We start from the raw sequence: 19253 nt of genomic DNA on the forward strand, positions 1-19253 counted from the left end.
GCACCAGGCAAGCCAGGAAGAACGGGAGAGAAGTGAAGCCGGTGATCAGTTTTGGAGGAAGAGAGGAATTCGTTCACAGGTGAGTCAATCACAGGCGGTGCATAAATTCCCGTTTCTCTGTGCACATAGCCAGTTTCTTCTCACCGGGAAAAAGGGGGCAAATGATCAAAATTCAAGTTCAGAAGCCCCTCTGCAGTCTTTGGTTTCTTCACCGCCGGTTTTGAATTTACAATTGTCATTTTCGGCAACTCCCTGACAGTGCTGCGCCATGGCCGTCCGCCGTCACGGCGGCAGCGGCAGCTTCGTCGCCATACCCAATCAATCTTGCACACCGTTTGCATGATTGACCAGTTCTTTCACCATCCCGTCAAAAAATGACAAATGAGCGGGGAAAATTGCACCAATTTTGGGAAATTTTGGTTTTCAAAACTTGAAGGTTTCCAGTCAATAATTTCTCCCTGAGCCGTGGGTTCCTTCGAGGAAATGGGGAAATTTCCGCCGACGACGTCACGGCGGCTACCGTAACAACAACTAGATGTGGATGGGATGCTCTGGCACGGTATTCCTGCCAGCCCAGCTTTTCCCTCCAAGTCCATGTTTTTTCCAGTTTTCCTACTTTTGTCCTTCTACCAGTCTGGATTCTTCTCACCCAGGGAACAGACGTGAAGGTCTCACATGTGCATGATTTAAAAATCTTGGTGTGAACAATTTTACCCGGTCGGCAGTAATGAAAAGATTCCTTCCATCGCGGACGCCGAGATTCCCTTTGTGTGATCCGTACGTACTGTGCGCGGTAAACGCGCTGCTGCGATAGATGGATCGAAGCATCCCATTTTCCTCGGTTTTTCCACCCGTTGGAGTCTGGGGAGGCGATAGTAATTAGCCGCTTTACCCAGGGGCGAGGCGGCTTCCTCCCGTGCGTTTGACGCGTCCCACATGGCGCGCCGGTGACGCGTCCGGGCCAATGGCGCGCCGCCGCGTCAGCAAGCCACGCCTTTCTTTTTGACGGGTTCCTTGTGCTCACCGGTTTGACTTTTACCTTGGTGGTGAATCAACCCGGACCGAACAACAACAACTAGGAGTAGCTTTTTTTTTCTTTGGGATGGAGTGGTGCGCCATCTGGATGGTAGCCTTGCTTCGGAATAAAGAAATCGGTGGAGAAAAAAACCCGCACGTCACATGCGCGTGTCACATGGGGCGTGGGTGGGCCCGGACCACGCCATCATCATGCACCGCATACATGTGGGGCCCTAGCCGGCCCGCGCCTGGGTAGGGTGCCGTCACTTTGAAAAAGGAAGTTCGTCGTCGTAGTATATCTCGGCGCCGTTTCCTTCCTTTATTTACAGCTCCACAAAGATATCGCGTTTCGTTTCTATCCAGATTAGGAGTAGCCAGAGTCCGAAACAAATCGGATCCTTTTATTTTTTGGGAGGGGACGGAGGCAATCAATCAATTAGTAGCATAATAGGTGGGTGTATCCGCGTTGCCTTAATTTGGTTCCTTATACTAGGATTACGATTAATGCTATGCATATCCAGAAATTACGATCTCCCATTCATTCATATGCCATCCATCCCGGCCGTGTATTTATATAGTTCCCTGACCGATTGTGTTTCTGTCAGACTCAGAGTCATCAGAAGAGAGATTGCGGAGGCGATGGCGAGCGGGCGGTTCATGGAGGAGATGATGAGGGAGCACGAGCAGAGCCTGCTGGAGTCGGCCTGCGGCGGGCTCTTCGACCACATCGACGACCTGCTCGACTTCCCCAAGGACGACTGCGCCGCCGACGTGCTCCTCCTCGACGCGCCCGCCCCCGGCAGCCCGCTCGCGGCGCGCGTCCTCGACGCCTGCGGCCTGCCGCCCGTCAAGCCCGAGCAGCCGGCCTTCCTCGCCCTGCCGCCGCCGCCGCCGACGCAGTCCGCGGCCGGGGTGGAGGAGTCCGCGTTCATGGCCGCCCTCGGCGACGGCCACATTGGCTCGGTGAGTTTGTCAGACGATTTTTTACTGCTGTTTTTGTGCAGTTGGTTCAGTTCGTCGGCGTGCCTGCGTACGGTTGGGTGGTTGCGACGGACTCCGCGCGCCCGCGCGTACGGCCGAGTTTAAGGAAACCTAACCTAACCGACGAATTTGCTCGTCTTTTTTTCCAATCTCCCATCGCCTACCTGCCTCTGCCTGCCTGTGCGCCGTGCGCGTGACCACCGCCCCTGTCGGCAGTTTCAAAAAAAATCTCCCCCTTGTTTCCTCTCCAGAGAGTTCGAATTCCAAGTTCAAAACAGCTGGGCGCCAATCACGCGTCCAAATAATCACCGGTACTATCACCACGGAGCCAGGACAACTTCACTTCACCCACCTGCGTTGTCCGGGTGCGAGCGGGAAGGGGGAATAATGAAATCAAATCAAATCGAGCCAAACCGACCGGCACCGCCACCGGCGTGAATGGCTCTGGTGGTTGGGTCATGGGCAGGGCGGAGGAGGTGTCGGTGGTACGGCGAACGTGATCGGAGTTACGCAGCACCGGTTGCTTTTCTTTTCTTTTTACCGGGCCGGACTCCGTGGGGTGCGGGCCCGGCCATGTTACGTACCGGGGGCCCATCGCTTTCGGTGGGTAGCTAGCCCAACAACAACTGAGCAACTACTCCAGTGCACCACCAGCCCAGTCCTACCTGTACTACCTTTTCCCGTAGCTATTCTCTCACCTTTAAGCAACACAAATTAAACCCACTCGTCATGGGCCCCGGCCCGACGGGACGTAGATGGAGTGTCATTGCCTTTACTGATTGAACAGTGCTATTGTAGTATACTAGTCTATTCCGATGCTAGTGTCAGTGATGTGTGGATAGATTCAGTAGGGAAAAGCTGCGGCGAACTGTGATTTTCCTGACAATGGTGTTTGGTTTTGAATGGGTGCAGTGTGTCGTGCTGGACATGGACATGGATTTGGCGCAGCTGGAGTGGCTGTCGGGGCTGCTGGACGACGCGTCCATCCCGACCGAGCCGGCCTTCGCGGCCTGCGCGCAGCCCATCATCAGGGCCTCCGCCCTCAGCGCCAACGCCGGCGTCGTGCTGCCGCCGGACCACACGGAGGAGGACGCGCTCTTCCGCAGCTCCAGCCCCACCTCCGTGCTCGAGGACAGCGCCGGCGGCTTCAACGCCAACAAGAACGCCAACGGCGGCGGCGGCGGCTCCTCGGCCTCCTCCTCGTCCTCCTCCGCGTCGTCCTCCTCGGAGTCCTTCTCCGGGGCCGCGCGCCCCTGGTCGGTGCCCGTCTCGCCGCGCCCGGAGCCGCCCGTGTTCGTCGTCCCGGCGCGCGCGCGCAGCAAGCGCTCCCGCGCGTCCGCGTTCCCCACGGCCATCCGCGCCGCCGCGCCGCCGCCCGAGGCCACCATCCTCGTGCCCACGCCCATGTACTGGCCCACCACCTCGTCCTACTCCGAGCCAGAGAGCATCGCCGAGTCCAACACCTCGCAGAAGAAGAAGAAGAAGGCAAAGAGGCCGGCGCCTCCGGTCACCTCCGACGCCGAGGGCGACGGCGATGCCGACTACGAGGAAGGCAGCGGCGGTGGCGCCGCGCTCCCGCCGGGCGCCGTGCGGAGGTGCACGCATTGCCAGATCGAGAAGACCCCGCAGTGGCGCGCGGGGCCGCTGGGGCCCAAGACGCTCTGCAACGCCTGCGGCGTCCGCTACAAGTCCGGCCGCCTCTTCCCGGAGTACCGCCCCGCGGCCAGCCCCACCTTCGTGCCCGCCGTGCATTCCAACTCCCACAAGAAGGTGGTGGAGATGCGCCAGAAGGTTGAGCCCAAGGGCGACGATCTGCTCCAGTTCATCCGCCGCCGGGATTGAGAGCTCCCTGCCGGCCGGCGACGGTCGGTCTCGTCTCCCTTAGCTACAATATATTATATGTATACATGCTAGTATGTATGCATGCATGCTTGCTTCCAGCTAGTCAGTCAGTCATCGTCATCGTCCTCATCGCCATGAACATGGACAGTGCTCGCCTGCTCGGCATTGTTTTCATGAATGCATCCACCCACCTTCATCGCCATGCATTGGTTTTCCCTCAGCATCCATCCATCCACCGCCGGTCATCCTGGCTGGCGTTAGTTCAAATAGGGCTTTTCTTTTGGGTTTTATTTCACCTTTTCTTCTTCTTTGTCTATTACTTAATTGGTTCCCCCTATGAAGATTTTTTTTCCGTTTGTATAGAGGAGGGTGAGGAGGGCAGGAGAAATAGATGAATCAATCACAGAGTGGTTGTTGCATTGCAGTTGCTTGCAAGTTAGGTAGGTGAGAAGGAGAGCTGAGCTAGTTGCAGCAGAGGGAGACAGATTTTAGGAAGGAAACTTTGCAGCTAGGCAGTCAATTAGGAAAGAGGCTGTGCTCCAAGGGAGAGTGAGAGGTCAAGGAAATTTGTTGATTTGCTAAGTTAGAAAGTTTGTGTCAAGTAGTAGCCATCAGGAGGTTGAAGCAGGGGGATCACCAATCATAGTCAGTTTATATTGGAGCTTGGTGTACTGAACTCTGAATATTCTTTTTGCAGTTCGTCTGTGTCTAGGGATTTATAAGTGCTGTTTGGTTTTTATACTAGTAGTGTCACCTTTGTATTAGACATTAATTACTTTTTCTTTTCTGCTGCTCATGCCTTGTTGCCTCAACACAAGATGTGATCATCCAATCAGAGGAAATATAATCCTTTAGCTCTTGCTCAGCTGTTTGCCTTCAATTATGCACACTAACTCTGACAGTGACTGCTGTAAATGCTAATGTGCTGGATCAGTCCAATAAAACAACATAACACACATAATGCAAACATATGCTCACAATGAGGGCGATGTAGAATGGAAGAGAGACAGTGCACATGGTCAAATTCAACGTCCTGGTCCTGGTGCACTCATATGTGGCCTGTCAATCCATATAATAAATTGATGATTGATGGCAATGAACATTCCCCTGCTCCACCATGCTGAATTGGATACCTTGACCATGTGCTCTGCTAGTCCTCCAACTCATAGAGAGAGTGGGTCACATCGTGTTGCCACCACTCAAGACATGGGCTTACTGGATTTAAGCACTAATAATTGTAGCAAAATGCTACTGGGTCTTGCAAATTACCACTTCCTCATCTGCAGCTCTTGTGCATTATCAGTTTCATCTCAACTTGCCTTAGAACAATTCTTATTTTTGTAAATAGCTTGTTCAAAAGAAACCGGGCAAAAGATAGCGAATTAAAGAAAACAGATGATATATGAAGAATCTATTTGACTCGAGCTTAGTGGAGCTGGGTTTGAAAAAATGAAAATCTATTAAAAAGTTTCAAAACAGTAAAGAAACTGTGATATGTACACACGGGATCTATATCTCCTTCAAATTTTGTTAAAAATACTGTATATTTTGAGTTGTGCAAGAAAGACAAAACTATGGTTCCAAAAAGGAAAGAAAAAACTAGATTTTGATCCCTAGATTTTTTTTTTTTGGTGTAGACCAAATATTATCATATGTATGGACACAACATTGTAGGCGCATACTATACATGTTTATGTACTTGTCTATTTGTTTTCAGAAATTTTTGTGTTTTAAAATGAATTTTTTATTTTATTTTTCAAAACGAGCATCAGTGAGCTCATGAGCCAGAGAGACTTTTTCATGGACGAAGGGCTATAAGAAATTGGTCTAAGGCCTATTTATAGTGGTCTGCAGGCATTGGTTACTGGGTTAAAGTAAACTGTAGCAAAATGCGATTGTTTTTACCAAATGACACTTCAGCATATGCTTCGAGGTAAAATCATTTGAACAACTTACATTTTTATTTGTGCCCTTGTTGGAATCCGTTCATGTACCTATTCAAATTAAAAATTCAGAGTGGAAAGCTCTCCTTTGTCGACGATTCACGAAATGCAGCCGGCAAGCTAAATCACCACTGCATCTATAATTCAAATGAATAGGTGCAAACTCTTATGTAGCTTCACCATAGGTTCTCTGCAAAGCAGCAACAAAATGATACAGACAAGGGCAACATATGCAAAGGAACATAGCAGCAACACTTCAAGAATAAAGGTGAAGAGAAGACATTCTTATACACAAATGAGAGAGGTTACCAGATCCAGATCATCCAGTCCACGGGCTAAGCAGCAGAGCACGGGGTTGCTGCCTACAGTGAACGCCTTTAGGTAGGCTCAGCCGACGGACAAAACAATGCAGCGACAGGCTCCACTTTTCACAACCTGAAACTTGAAACATCAAAAAATCTTAGCATGCAATTCCTAAATAGAGATGAAAGTAAAAAAATAAACATAAAAGTGAAGTTTCTTTTTGCAACCAAACTTTATCCGTCACCCGATGGACAAACAAAGCAGCACCATTTTCATGTTTTAGAAGTTCCCTTTTTTATATAAAACGAATATATTAATACCAGGATGATATGAAATACACCCAGACTTTGAACAAATAATAAATGACCGTGAAGGAATTATTCCATTGAACCAAATCTACCAACCAGTCTGAAATTAAATCCAAATTCAGTGACCCTGTTCTCTTATCTTGCTATGACTTTGAAGGTACAGGTACACGATTGTACAAAGAGATTACGTTGATCAAGCACGACACCTCATGTCGTCAACCCGTGAATACCGGTTCAAGAAGGAGGGGACGGCGTTGGGAGGTCAAGCGCCCATCACCGCGAACACTTCCCCCTCCAGTGGTATCCAACGGCACAGACGATGCAGGCAGCCTTGAATCTCCAAATAGCGGCGTGGGTTCCGGAGCAGCGCGAGGATCCCCATCATCCGTAATCTCGCATCAGGGAAAAGCGCTCTACATGCTGGCGGCTAGCCGCCTTGGCCGGCACCGACAGCCATGGGGAAGGAATGACCTAGATGGGCTACATGGAGATAGTTGACGGAAGCCCATGTTGTTGGGCCCATTCACTACATTCTAAGCGCAACACCACTTTGATCGAATCCAGAAAATTCTCTTTGTCCATCTAGGTCATTCCTTCAAATAAAAAATAAAAAATAAAAAAAGGAAAGCCATGTGAAGATAGTCTTGAAAGGGTATTCGGTCATTTGAGTCTCATCTAATTAATCAACTGCTCAGGGAGTAGATACTAAAAGGCGCTATATATTTCTTTCAAGAAAGAAGTATATATGATATGGATCAGCATGGTAATCAAATTAAATTTTCATTGATAATTTTTCATTTTTATGACAAAGTGATTCGATACATTTCATTGAACCGAAGCGCTGGAACTACTGATAAGAGAAAACTGAACACAAAGTCAAACAAAGATGTCATGAACTTTATCTTGAGCAGATTTGCAGTAAATAACCGAGTTGATGCATTTCATTGAAATGTAGTATGGAACTACTGGTAAGAGAAAAATGAGCATCAAGTAAACAAAGATGGCCTGAATTTTGTTTTGAGAAGATTTGCAATAAAGAGAACACTTAAAGCATTAGAAGTGGCAAGTTCGTAGATTAATTTGTCAACTTGCACAATAAATAGTTCTCCACTACCACAACATCAGGATGGTGACAAACATATACTATTATGAAGCACAGAAAAAAGATGCACTGCTCATAATTCGAAAATAAGAAGTACCTTAATGCTCCTGTATCATCGTAATCCAAAAACAAAGTGAGTATATATATTACTACATTTATGCTCCTTTGTACAGCAATTTCACGTGTCCAGCAGAAAATAGAAAAAAGTTCAGGTATTGACGCAGCGATGATTCATAACTTGGGGAAAGCAAATATATAATTTTGCTCCTGTATCATCGTAATCCAAAAACAAAGTGAGTATATATATTACTACATTTATGCTCCTTTGTACCGCAATTTCACGTGTCCAGCAGAAAATAGAAAAAAGTTCAGGTATTGACGCAGTGATGATTCATAACTTGGGGAAAGCAAATATATAATTTTTTTTATGCTTCCAGCTCTTACTATGACCATTTGGTAACTTATATACTGTCTAGTTGTAATTAAGGATGAAGTGGTCCTTTGTGTCTTCTCGAAAAATTAAAGACGAAGTAGCAGCGCAATCTAAAAGCAAGGAAACATGGCACATGATTACATTTAATATTCCTATTGATCATGATTACAAACAAAAATACCAGAGGGTGCAGGTGTTAAATGTAACCAAAATATTAAAATTGCATTAAATTCCCTGTTTTTGGGAAAAACAAATATACAGTATGAAATAATAACTCTCTTAATATAAAGACATCATCCAGAACAACATATTCTCAATCGAGGCGCAACCGAATTTATGACGGGTGCATTAAGTAAATTATCTTTACAAATCACATATGTGAAGTTGAAATGCTAGAGGAGGTTGATTTCTGAAATCATGCACTACACTGAGAGACAAAGAAAAAAATAGGTTCTCATTCATATAATCAATCCAAAAATAATGAAAGATGTAAAATTCCAAAACAAACCTACTACTTAGCCACACAACTTCAGAAGTTTAAGTAATATGGTTGATCCCATTGTAGGAATCTACAGAACTTTCAGCTGAAAAAAAATCGTAGGACGCCAATGATATTGTTGGGTGGGACTCACAAGCATTGACGCAATGTTAACTTCGCCAAATGTACAAATTAAACAGGCAAGGGGGTTTCCTTGAAATTTTGGAAATAATATGGCAGTTGAAATTCGCAATTGCATATTCCTTAAAATTATAAGCTAACCAAAATGAAACAATTCGATACCACGGAGACAGTAACACCATGCATTTTTTCCAGAATATTTCAAACATAGTTTGTGGATGTTAAATGAGAGGGGCCGGTGATCAAATATATGCCGGTAGAATCATGCCCATCTCAAGCTTACCAGGTGACTTGATCACCTCCGCGAGTCCTGCCTCAAGGGCCTCCATCACATTGGCTTGGGTCAAGGTATTTGTCTAATGCCACGCCGCAAGAGTTGTTCAGCATAGTATAGTACTTATTTGCCTCGTGTCCGCAATCCAGTTTGCCGGTGGCTGATGAGCTTCTGCGAGGTAGCATGGAAGCTACCTCGCCATGGGCAGAATGGGGCACCATATCTTAACAACATGTGACAACTTGCAAATAGATGGTGTGCCGTCTCCTCAATAATTAGGTAGAAAGGGCACTCATCGTTGTGTGGCCATCCTCGACGCGCGAGTGATACGTCTCCGACGTATCGATAATTTCTTATGTTCCATGCCACATTATTGATGATACCTACATGTTTTACGCACACTTTATGTCATATTCGTGCATTTTCTGGAACTAACCTATTAACAAGATGCCGAAGAGCCGATTGCTCGTTTTCTTCGTTTTTGGTTTCGAAATCCTAGTAACGAAATATTCTCGGAATTGGACGAAATCAACGCCCGTGGTCCTATTTTGCCACGAAGCTTCCAGAAGACCGAAGAGGAGTCGAAGTGGGGCCACGAGGCGCCGCCACACTAGGGCGGCGCGGCCCAGGCCCTGGCCGCGCCGATCTGTGGTGTGGGGCCCTCGTGTGGCCCCTCGCATTGCCCTTCCGCCTACTTAAAGCCTCCGTCGCGAAACCCCCAATACAGAGAGCCACGATACGGAAAACCTTCCAGAGACGCCGCCGCCAATCCCATCTCGGGGGATTCTGGAGATCTCCTCCGGCACCCTGCCGGAGAGGGGATTCATCTCCCGGAGGACTCTTCACCGCCATGGTCGCCTCCGGAGTGATGAGTGAGTAGTTCACCCCTGGACTATGGGTCCATAGCAGTAGCTAGATGGTTGTCTTCTCCTCATTGTGCTTCATTGTTGGATCTTGTGAGCTGCCTAACATGATCAAGATCATCTATCCGTAATACTATATGTTGTGTTTGTCGGGATCCGATGGATATAGAATACTATGTTATGTTAATTATCAAGTTATTACCTATGTGTTGTTTATGATCTTGCATGCTCTCCGTTATTAGTAGAGGCTCGGCCAAGTTTTTGCTCTTAACTCCAAGAGGGAGTATTTATGCTCGATAGTGGGATCATGCCTCCATTGATATCTCGGGACAAGTGACGAAAGTTCTAAGGTTGTGGATGTGCTTGTTGCCACTAGGGATAAAACATTGATGCTATGTCTAAGGATGTAGTTGTTGATTACATTACGCACCATACTTAATGCAATTGTCTCGTTGTTTTGCAACTTAATACTGGAAGGGGTTCGGATGATAACCTGAAGGTGGACTTTTTAGGCATAGATGCATGCTGGATAGCGGTCTATGTACTTTGTCGTAATGCTCAATTAAATCTCACTATATTTATCATGACATGTATGTGCATTGTTATGCCCTCTCTATTTGTCAATTGTCCGACTGTAATTTGTTCACCCAACATGCTTTTATCTTATGGGAGAGACACCTCTAGTGAACTGTGGACCCCGGTCCATTCTTTTATGCTGAAATACAAATCTGCTGCAATACTTGTTTTACTGTTCTTGCAAACAATCATCTTCCACACAATACGGTTAACCCTTTGTTACAGCAAGCCGGTGGGATTGACAACCTCACTGTTTCGTTGGGGCAAAGTATTTTGGTTGTGTTGTGCAGGTTCCACGTTGGCGCCGAATCTCCGGTGTTGCGCCGCACTACATCCCGCCGCCATCAACCTTCAACGTGCTTCTTGACTCCTACCGGTTCGATTAAACCTTGGTTTCTAACCGAGGAAACTTGCCACCGTGCGCATCACACCTTCCTCTTGGGGTTCCCAACGGACGTGTCAACTACACGCATCAAGCAAATTTCTCGGCGCCGTTGCCGTGGAGATCAAGACACGCCGCAAGGGGAGTCTCCACTTCCCAATCTCTTTACTTTGTTTTTGTCTTGCTTTATTTTATTTACTACTTTGTTTGCTGCATTATATCAAAACACAAAAAAATTAGTTGCTAGCTTTACTTTATTTACTGTCTTGCACTCCATATCAAAAACACAAAAAAAAAATTAGTTCACTTGCATTTACTTTATCTAGTTTGTTTTATTTACTACTGCTAAAATGGCCACCCCTGAAAATACTAAGTTGTGTGACTTCACAACCACAAATAATAATGATTTCCTATGCACACCTATTGCTCCACCTCGCTACTACAGACAGAATTCTTTGAAATTAAACCTCGCTTTATCGAATCTTGTTATGAGAGAGCAATTTTCCGGTGTTAGTTCTGATGATGCTGCTGCCCATCTTAATAATTTTGTTGAACTATGTGAAATGCAAAAGTATAAAGATGTAGATGGTGATATTATTAAATTGAAATTGTTTCCTTTCTCATTAAGAGGAAGAGCTAAAGATTGGTTGCTATCTCTCGCCTAAGAATAGTATTGATTCCCGGACTAAATGCAAGGATGCTTTTATTGGTAGATATTATCCCCCTGCTAAAATTATATCTTTGAGGAGTAGCATAATGAATTTTAAACTATTGGATAATGAACATGTTGCTCAAGCTTGGGAAAGAATGAAATCTTTGGTTAAAAATTGCCCAACCCATGGACTCGACTACTTGGATGATCATCCAAACCTTCTATGCAGGACTAAATTTTTCTTCGCGGAATTTATTGGATTCAGACTAGCTGGAGGTACCTTTATGTCCATCACTTTGGGGGCGGCTACAAAGCTTCTTGATAATATGATGATTAATTACTCCGAATGGCACACGGAAAGAGCTCCACAAGGTAAGAAGGTAAATTTCGTTGAAGAATCCTCTTCCTTGAATGATAAGATTGATGCTATTATGTCTATGCTTGTGAATGATAGGACTAATGTTGATCCTAATAATGTTCCGTTAGCTTCATTGGTTGCCCAAGAAGAACATGTTGATGTAAACTTCATTAAAAATAATAATTTCAACAACAATGCTTATCTGAACAATTCTAGTAATAACTATAGGCCATATCCTTATAATAATGGTAACGGTTATGATAATTCTTATGGGAATTATTATAACAATAATAGGAATACACCCCTGGACTTGAAGCTATGCTTAAAGAATTTATTAGTACACAAACTCGCCTTTAACAAATCCGTTGAGGAAAAGCTCAATAAAATTGATATTCTCGCTTCTAAGGTTGATAGTCTTGCCTCCGATGTTGATCTTTTGAAATCGAAAGTTATGCCTAATAGGGATATTGAAAATAAAATTGTTACTACAGCAAATGCCATCCAAGTTAGAATTAATGAGAATATAAGATTAATGGTTGAACTGCGTGCTAGGTGGGATAGAGAAGAAAATGAAAAACTAGCTAAAGTTTGGACTATTACCACCACTAGCAATGCTATTGATTCACATGTTGCTGCACCTCCTACTATTAATGGTAAAATAATTGGTGTTGGCAATATTTCTACTCCTAGTGCAAAGCGCGCAAAATTACCTGAAACTGCTAAAACTGCTGAAACTGCTCGTGATAAACTCGCTGAAATTTTTTCCAACCTTGGGGATGATAATCCCATTGCTGTAGCTCATAATGATTTAGATTTTGATGATTGCCACATCTCTGAAGTTATAAAGTTCTTACAAAAACTTGCTAAGAGTCCCAACGCTAGCGCCGTAAACTTGGCTTTCACAAAACATATTACAAATGCTCTCATAAAAGCTAGAGAAGAGAAACTAAAACTTGAAACTTCTATTCCTAGAAAGCTAGAGGATGGTTGGGAGCCCATCATTAAAATGAGGGTCAATGATTTTGATTGTAATGCTTTATGTGATCTTGGTGCAAGTATTTCGTTATGCCTAAAAAAGTCTATGATATGCTTGACTTGCCACCATTGAAAAATTGTTATCCGAATGTTAATCTCGCCGATAATGCTAAAAAGAAACCTTTGGGGAAAGTTGATAATGTTCATATTATGGTTAACAATAACCTTGTCCCCGTTGATTTTGTTGTCTTGGATATTGAATGCAATACATCTTGCCCCATTATATTGGGAAGACCTTTCCTTCGAACCGTTGGTGCTACTATTGATATGAAGGAAGGTAATATTAAATATCAATTTCCTCTCAAGAAAGGTATGGAACACTTCCCTAGAAAGAGAATGAAGTTACCTTATGATTCTATTATTAGAACAAATTATGATGTTGATGCTTCATCTCTTGATGTTACTTGATTTACACTTTCTGCGCCTAGCCGAAAGGCGTTAAAGAAAAGCGCTTATGGGAGACAACCCATGTTTTTAGTACAGTATTTTTGTTTTATATTTGAGTCTTGGAAGTTGTTTACTACTGTAGCAACCTCTCCTTATCTTAGTTTTGAGTTTTGTTGTGCCAAGTAAAGTCTTTGATAGTAAAGTAAGTACTAGATTTGGATTACTGCGCAGTTTCAGATTTCTTTGTCGTCACGAATTTCGACCTGCCTCCCCGTAGGTAGCTCAGAAAATTAAGCCAATTTACGTGCATGATCCTCAGATATGTACGCAACTTTCATTCAATTTGGGCATTTTCATTTGAGCAAGTCTCGGTGCCTCAATAAAATCCATCTTTACGGACCGTTCTGTTTTGACAGATTCTGCCTTTTATTTCGCATTGCCTCTTTTGCTATGTTGGATGAATTTATTTGATCCATTAATGTCCAAGTAGCTTTATGCAATGTCCAGAAGTGTTAAGAATGATTGTGTCACCTCTGAACATGTTAATTTTTATTGTCCACTAACCCTCTAATGAGTTGTTTCGAGTTTGGTGTGGAGGAAGTTTTCAAGGATCAAGAGAGGAGTATGATACAATATGATCAAGGAGAGTGAAAGCTCTAAGCTTGGGGATGCCCCGGTGGTTCAACCCTGCATATTCTAAGAAGACTCAAGCGTCTAAGCTTGGGGATGCCCAAGGCATCCCCTTCTTCATCGACAACATTATCAGGTTCCTCCCCTGAAACTATATTTTTATTCGGCCACATCTTATGTACTTTGTTTGGAGCGTCGGTTTGTTTTTGGTTTTTGTTTTGTTTGAATAAAATGGATCCTAGCATTCACTGTATGGGAGAGAGACACGCCCCGCTGTAGCATATGGACAAGTATGTCCTTAGGCTTTACTCATAGTATTCATGGCGAAGTTTCTTCTTCGTTAAATTGTTATATGGTTGGAATTGGAAAATGCTACATGTAGTAATTCTAAAATGTCTTGGATAATTTGATACTTGGCAATTGTTGTGCTCATGTTTAAGCTCTTGCATCATATACTTTGCACCCATTAATGAAGAAACACCTAGAGCTTACTAATTTGGTTTGCATACTTGGTTTCTCTAGAGTCTAGATAATATCTAGTATTGAGTTTTGAACAACAAGGAAGACGGTGTAGAGTCTTATAATGTTTACAATATGTCTTTTATGTGAGTTTTGCTGCACCGTTCATCCTTGTGTTTGTTTCAAATAACCTTGCTAGCCTAAACCTTGTATCGAGAGGGAATACTTCTCATGCATCCAAAATCCTTGAGCCAACCACTATGCCATTTGTGTCCACCATACCTACCTACTACATGGTATTTATCCGCCATTCCAAAGTAAATTGCTTGAGTGCTACCTTTAAAATTCCATCATTCACCTTTGCAATATATAGCTCATGGGACAAATAGCTTAAAAACTATTGTGGTATTGAATATGTACTTATGCACTTTATCTCTTATTAAGTTGCTTGTTGTGCGATAACCATGTTTTCTCGGGGACGCCATCAACTATTCTTTGTTGAATATCATGTGAGTTGCTATGCATGTCCGTCTTGTCCGAAGTAAGAGAGATCTACCACCTTAATGGTTGGAGCATGCATATTGTTAGAGAAGAACATTGGGCCGCTAACTAAAGCCATGATTCATGGTGGAAGTTTCAGTTTTGGACATATATCCTCAATCTCATATGAGAATAATAATTGTTGCGACATGCTTATGCATTAAAGAGGAGTCCATTATCTCGTTGTCCATGTTGTCCCGGTATGGATGTCTAAGTTGAGAATAATCAAAAGCGAGAAATCCAAAATGCGAGCTTTCTCCTTAGACCTTTGTACAGGCGGCATGGAGGTACCCCATTGTGACACTTGGTTAAAACATGTGTATTGCAATGATCCGGTAGTCCAAGCTAATTAGGACAAGGTGCGGGCACTATTAGTATACTATGCATGAGGCTTGCAACTTGTAAGATATAATTTTCATAACTCATATGCTTTATTACTACCGTTGACAAAATTGTTTCATGTTTTCAAAATAAAAGCTCTAGCACAAATATAGCAATCAATGCTTTCCTCTTTGAAGGACCATTCTTTTTACTTTTATGTTGAGTCAGTTCACCTATTTCTCTCCACCTCAAGAAGCAAACACTTGTGTGAACTGTGCATTGATTCCTACATACTTGCATATTGCACTTGTTATATTACTCTATGTTGACAATTATCCATGAGATATACATGTTACAAGTTGAAAGCAACCGCTGAAACTTAATCTTCCTTTGTGTTGCTTCAATACCTTTACTTTGATTTATTGCTTTATGAGTTAACTCTTATGCAAGACTTATTGATGCTTGTCTTGAAGTACTATTCATGAAAAGTCTTTGCTTTATGATTCACTTGTTTACTCATATCATTACCATTGTTTTGATCGCTGCATTCATTACATATGTTTACAAATAGTATGGTCAAGGTTATAATGGCATGTCACTTCAGAAATTATCTTTGTTATCGTTTTACCTGCTCGGGACGAGCAGAACTAAGCTTGGGGATGCTGATACGTCTCCGACGTATCGATAATTTCTTATGTTCCATGCCACATTATTGATGATACCTACATGTTTTATGCACACTTTATGTCATATTCGTGCATTTTCCGGAACTAACCTATTAACAAGATGCCGAAGAGCCGATTCTTTGTTTTCTCGCTGTTTTTGTTTCGAAATCCTAGTAACGAAATATTCTCGAATTGGACGAAATCAACGCCCGGGGTCCTATTTTGCCACGAAGCTTCCGGAAGACCGAAGAGGAGTCGAAGTGGGGCCACGAGGCGCCGCCACACTAGGGCGGCGCGGCCCAGGCCCTGGCCGCGCCGACCTGCGGTGTGGGGCCCTCGTGTGGCCCCTCGCGTTGCCCTTCCGCCTACTTAAAGCCTCCGTCGTGAAACCCCCAGTACAGAGAGCCACGATACGGAAAACCTTCCAGAGACGCCGCCGCCGCCAATCCCATCTCGGGGGATTCTGGAGATCTCCTCCGGCACCCTGCCGGAGAGGGGATTCATCTCCCGGAGGACTCTTCATCGCCATGGTCGCCTCCGGAGTGATGAGTGAGTAGTTCACCCCTGGACTATGGGTCCATAGCGATAGCTAGATGGTTGTCTTCTCCTCATTGTGCTTCATTGTTGGATCTTGTGAGCTGCCTAACATGATCAAGATCATCTATCCGTAATACTATATGTTGTGTTTGTCGGGATCCGATGGATAGAGAATACTATGTTATGTTAATTATCAAGTTATTACCTATGTGTTGTTTATGATCTTGCATGCTCTCCGTTATTAGTAGAGGCTCGGCCAAGTTTTTGCTCTTAACTCCAAGAGGGAGTATTTATGCTCGATAGTGGGTTCATGCCTCCATTGATATGCGGGACGATGTGAGAAAGTTCTAAGGTTGTGGATGTGCTGTTACCACTAGGGATAAAACATTGATGCTATGTCTAAGGATGTAGTTGTTGATTACATTACGCACGATACTTAATGCAATTGTCTATTGTTTTGCAACTTAATACTGGAAGGGGTTCGGATGATAACCTGAAGGTGGACTTTTTAGGCATAGATGCATGCTGGATAGCGGTCTATGTACTTTGTCGTAATGCCCAATTAAATCTCACTATATTTATCATGACATGTATGTGCATTGTTATGCCCTCTCTATTTGTCAATTGCCCGACCGTAATTTGTTCACCCAACATGCTTTTATCTTATGGGAGAGACACCTCTAGTGAGCTGTGGACCCCGGTCCATTCTTTTATACTTGAAATACAAATCTGCTTGCAATACTTGTTTTACTTGTTCTTGCAAACAATCATCTTCCACACAATACGGTTAACCCTTTGTTACGGCAAGCTAGGTGGGATTGACAACCTCATCTGTTTCGTTGGGGCAAAGTACTTTGGTTGTGTTGTGCGGGTTCCACGTTGGCGCCGGAATCTCCGGTGTTGCGCCGCACTACATCCCGCCGCCATCAACCTTCAACGTGCTTCTTGACTCCTACTGGTTCGATTAAACCTTGGTTTCTAACTGAGGGAAACTTGCCGTTGTGCGCATCACACCTTCCTCTTGGGGTTCCCAACGGACGTGTCAACTACACGCATCAGCGAGCACGTCGGCAGTCAAGCAACGGCCTTGCTCTTCCAACCAAGCAAAGATTCGGTAGCGTAGAGGAGCGTCAAAAGACCAGATTGTCACCTTGTAATCTCGTCCAAACGCACCTTCAAATTGAAATACTACATGAGCCAAATGATTTAGCCTATTTATTTCAACACTATCAACATTTATTTACATCGATTTGTTCTTTAGTGTCAAGTTTCCTCGGTCTTTGGACCAGGACAACATCACTTGTCCGCCCAGCCGAACGTCACAACTCTGCATCTTGTTCTTCAGGATGGACAGATTGGAGGCTTGTCGCTGAATCCTTGCATTTTTTTCTTTCCAGGTGGGTTAGGGTCGTCCATCCTTTTATGTCACGCTTAGTTGTCATTATTTGCCTTGTGTCTGCAATCCAGTTTGCCAGTGGCTGATGAGCTTGCGCGAGGTAGCATGGCAGCAACCTCGCCATGGGAAGAATGGGGCACCATATATCTTAACCAACATAGGGCAACTTGCAAAACAGATGTTGTCTTTGTCTCCTCGATAATCAGGTAGAGAGGGCACTCATCGTTGTGTAGCCATCCTCGACGCGCGAGCACATTGGTTGTCAGGCAACGGCCTTGCTCTGCCAACCAAGAGAAGATTCGGTAGCGTAGAGGAGCGTCAAAATGCTAGATTGTCACCTTGTAATCTCGTCCAACCGCACCTTCAAACTGAAATACTACATGGGCCAAATGATTTAGCTATTTATTTCAACACTATCAGCATTCATTTACATCGATTTGTTCTTCAGTGTCAGGTTTCCTCGATCTTTGGAGCAGGACGACAGCACTTGCCCGCCCAACCGAACGTCACAACTCTGCATCTTGTTTTTTAGGATGGACAGGTTGGAGGCTTGTCGCTGAAAAATCCTTCCATTTCTTTCTTTCCAGGTGGGTTAGGGCCGTCCATCCTTTTATGTCGCGCTTAGTTGTCATTATTTGCCTTGTGTCCGCAATCCAGTTTGCCTATGGCTTTTTTTCATGAGCTTGCACGAGGTAGCATGGCAGCAACCTCGCCATGGGCATAATGGGGCACCATATCTTAACCAACATAAGGAAACTTTCAAACAGATGTTGTGCCGTCTCCTCAATAATCAGGTAGAGAGGGCACTCATTGTTGTGTGGCCATCCTCGATGCGCGAGCACGTCGGCGGCCAGGCAACGACCTTGCACTGCCAACCAAGTGAAGATTCAGTAGCGTAGAGGAGCGTCAAAAGACCAGATTGTCACCTTGTAATCTCGTCTAGCCGCACCTTCAAACTGGATTGCATATGATGAAACTGCAGTGTATTCGCCTGATTCAGTCCATCTCCAGGTGACGGTGTCCTCAACATTGTTGTGCACGTCAACTATTTCAATGTCTTGTTACCTTTTGGAAACATGTCCATTTTCTTGTGTGATGTGGTTAAAGATGTACTTCCTCCACCCCATAGAAGTTGTCTAAGATTTTTCTGAATTTGCATGTATCTAGATGCTAAATGACACATCAATACATCTAAAATTTAACAAATCTCAGCCAAATTTACGAGATGGAGAGAGTATTTTACTTCATTACACATGTGCTTATTAGAAAGTATACTCACCGATTTCTTTCTTTCACGATGTTTACATTCAGTTTCTTTCCCAGCTTTGAAGTCATGGAAAAACATACTATTTAGGATTACAAAAGGTATTGATTAAATAATTTGAAGAGAATAGATTTTTTTTAGGAAAATTTGAAGAAAATAGATTACACCTTTTTTTGTTGATCTAATCTCCTACGTGGGCCATCTTGTTTAGTCGGCCCAGCCCAAGTATCACTCCCGGCCTAGCCTAACCCTCTCGCACGCTCCACACCCACACTCCCTCACTCCCGACGGTTCACATGGAGGCGGCGGCGGTGGATCAGACCACCTAGCTCGTCTCCCAGCCGCCGCCGCTCCTCCATCCCACCG

General features: G+C 44.4%; 1 protein-coding gene across 1 annotated transcript; it reads left to right on the forward strand.

Moving 5' to 3' along the window:
• Window positions 1-1443: 1443 nt before the first annotated feature.
• LOC124693460 (serine/arginine repetitive matrix protein 2-like) lies at window positions 1444-4705 on the forward strand. The gene is made up of 2 exons (XM_047226935.1): window positions 1444-1980; window positions 2911-4705. The coding sequence occupies exons 1-2, from the start codon at window positions 1522-1524 to the stop codon at window positions 3838-3840; spliced, it is 1389 nt and encodes a 462-aa protein (XP_047082891.1). The 5' UTR covers window positions 1444-1521; the 3' UTR covers window positions 3841-4705.
• Window positions 4706-19253: the final 14548 nt, after the last annotated feature.

Source organism: Lolium rigidum, chromosome 2 (genome assembly GCF_022539505.1).
Source record: "Lolium rigidum isolate FL_2022 chromosome 2, APGP_CSIRO_Lrig_0.1, whole genome shotgun sequence".
Classification (NCBI taxonomy): Eukaryota; Viridiplantae; Streptophyta; class Magnoliopsida; order Poales; family Poaceae; genus Lolium; species Lolium rigidum.

What these genes read in the sequence shown, in the direction of transcription:
- LOC124693460 (XM_047226935.1), top strand. Translation starts at nt 1,522, where the DNA reads ATGCTATGCATATCCAGAAATTACGATCTCCCATTCATTCATATGCCA. An exon ending in GCGACGGCCACATTGGCTCG is followed by an intron (nt 1,981 to 2,910) that starts GTGAGTTTGTCA and finishes GAATGGGTGCAG; the next exon opens with TGTGTCGTGCTGGACATGGA.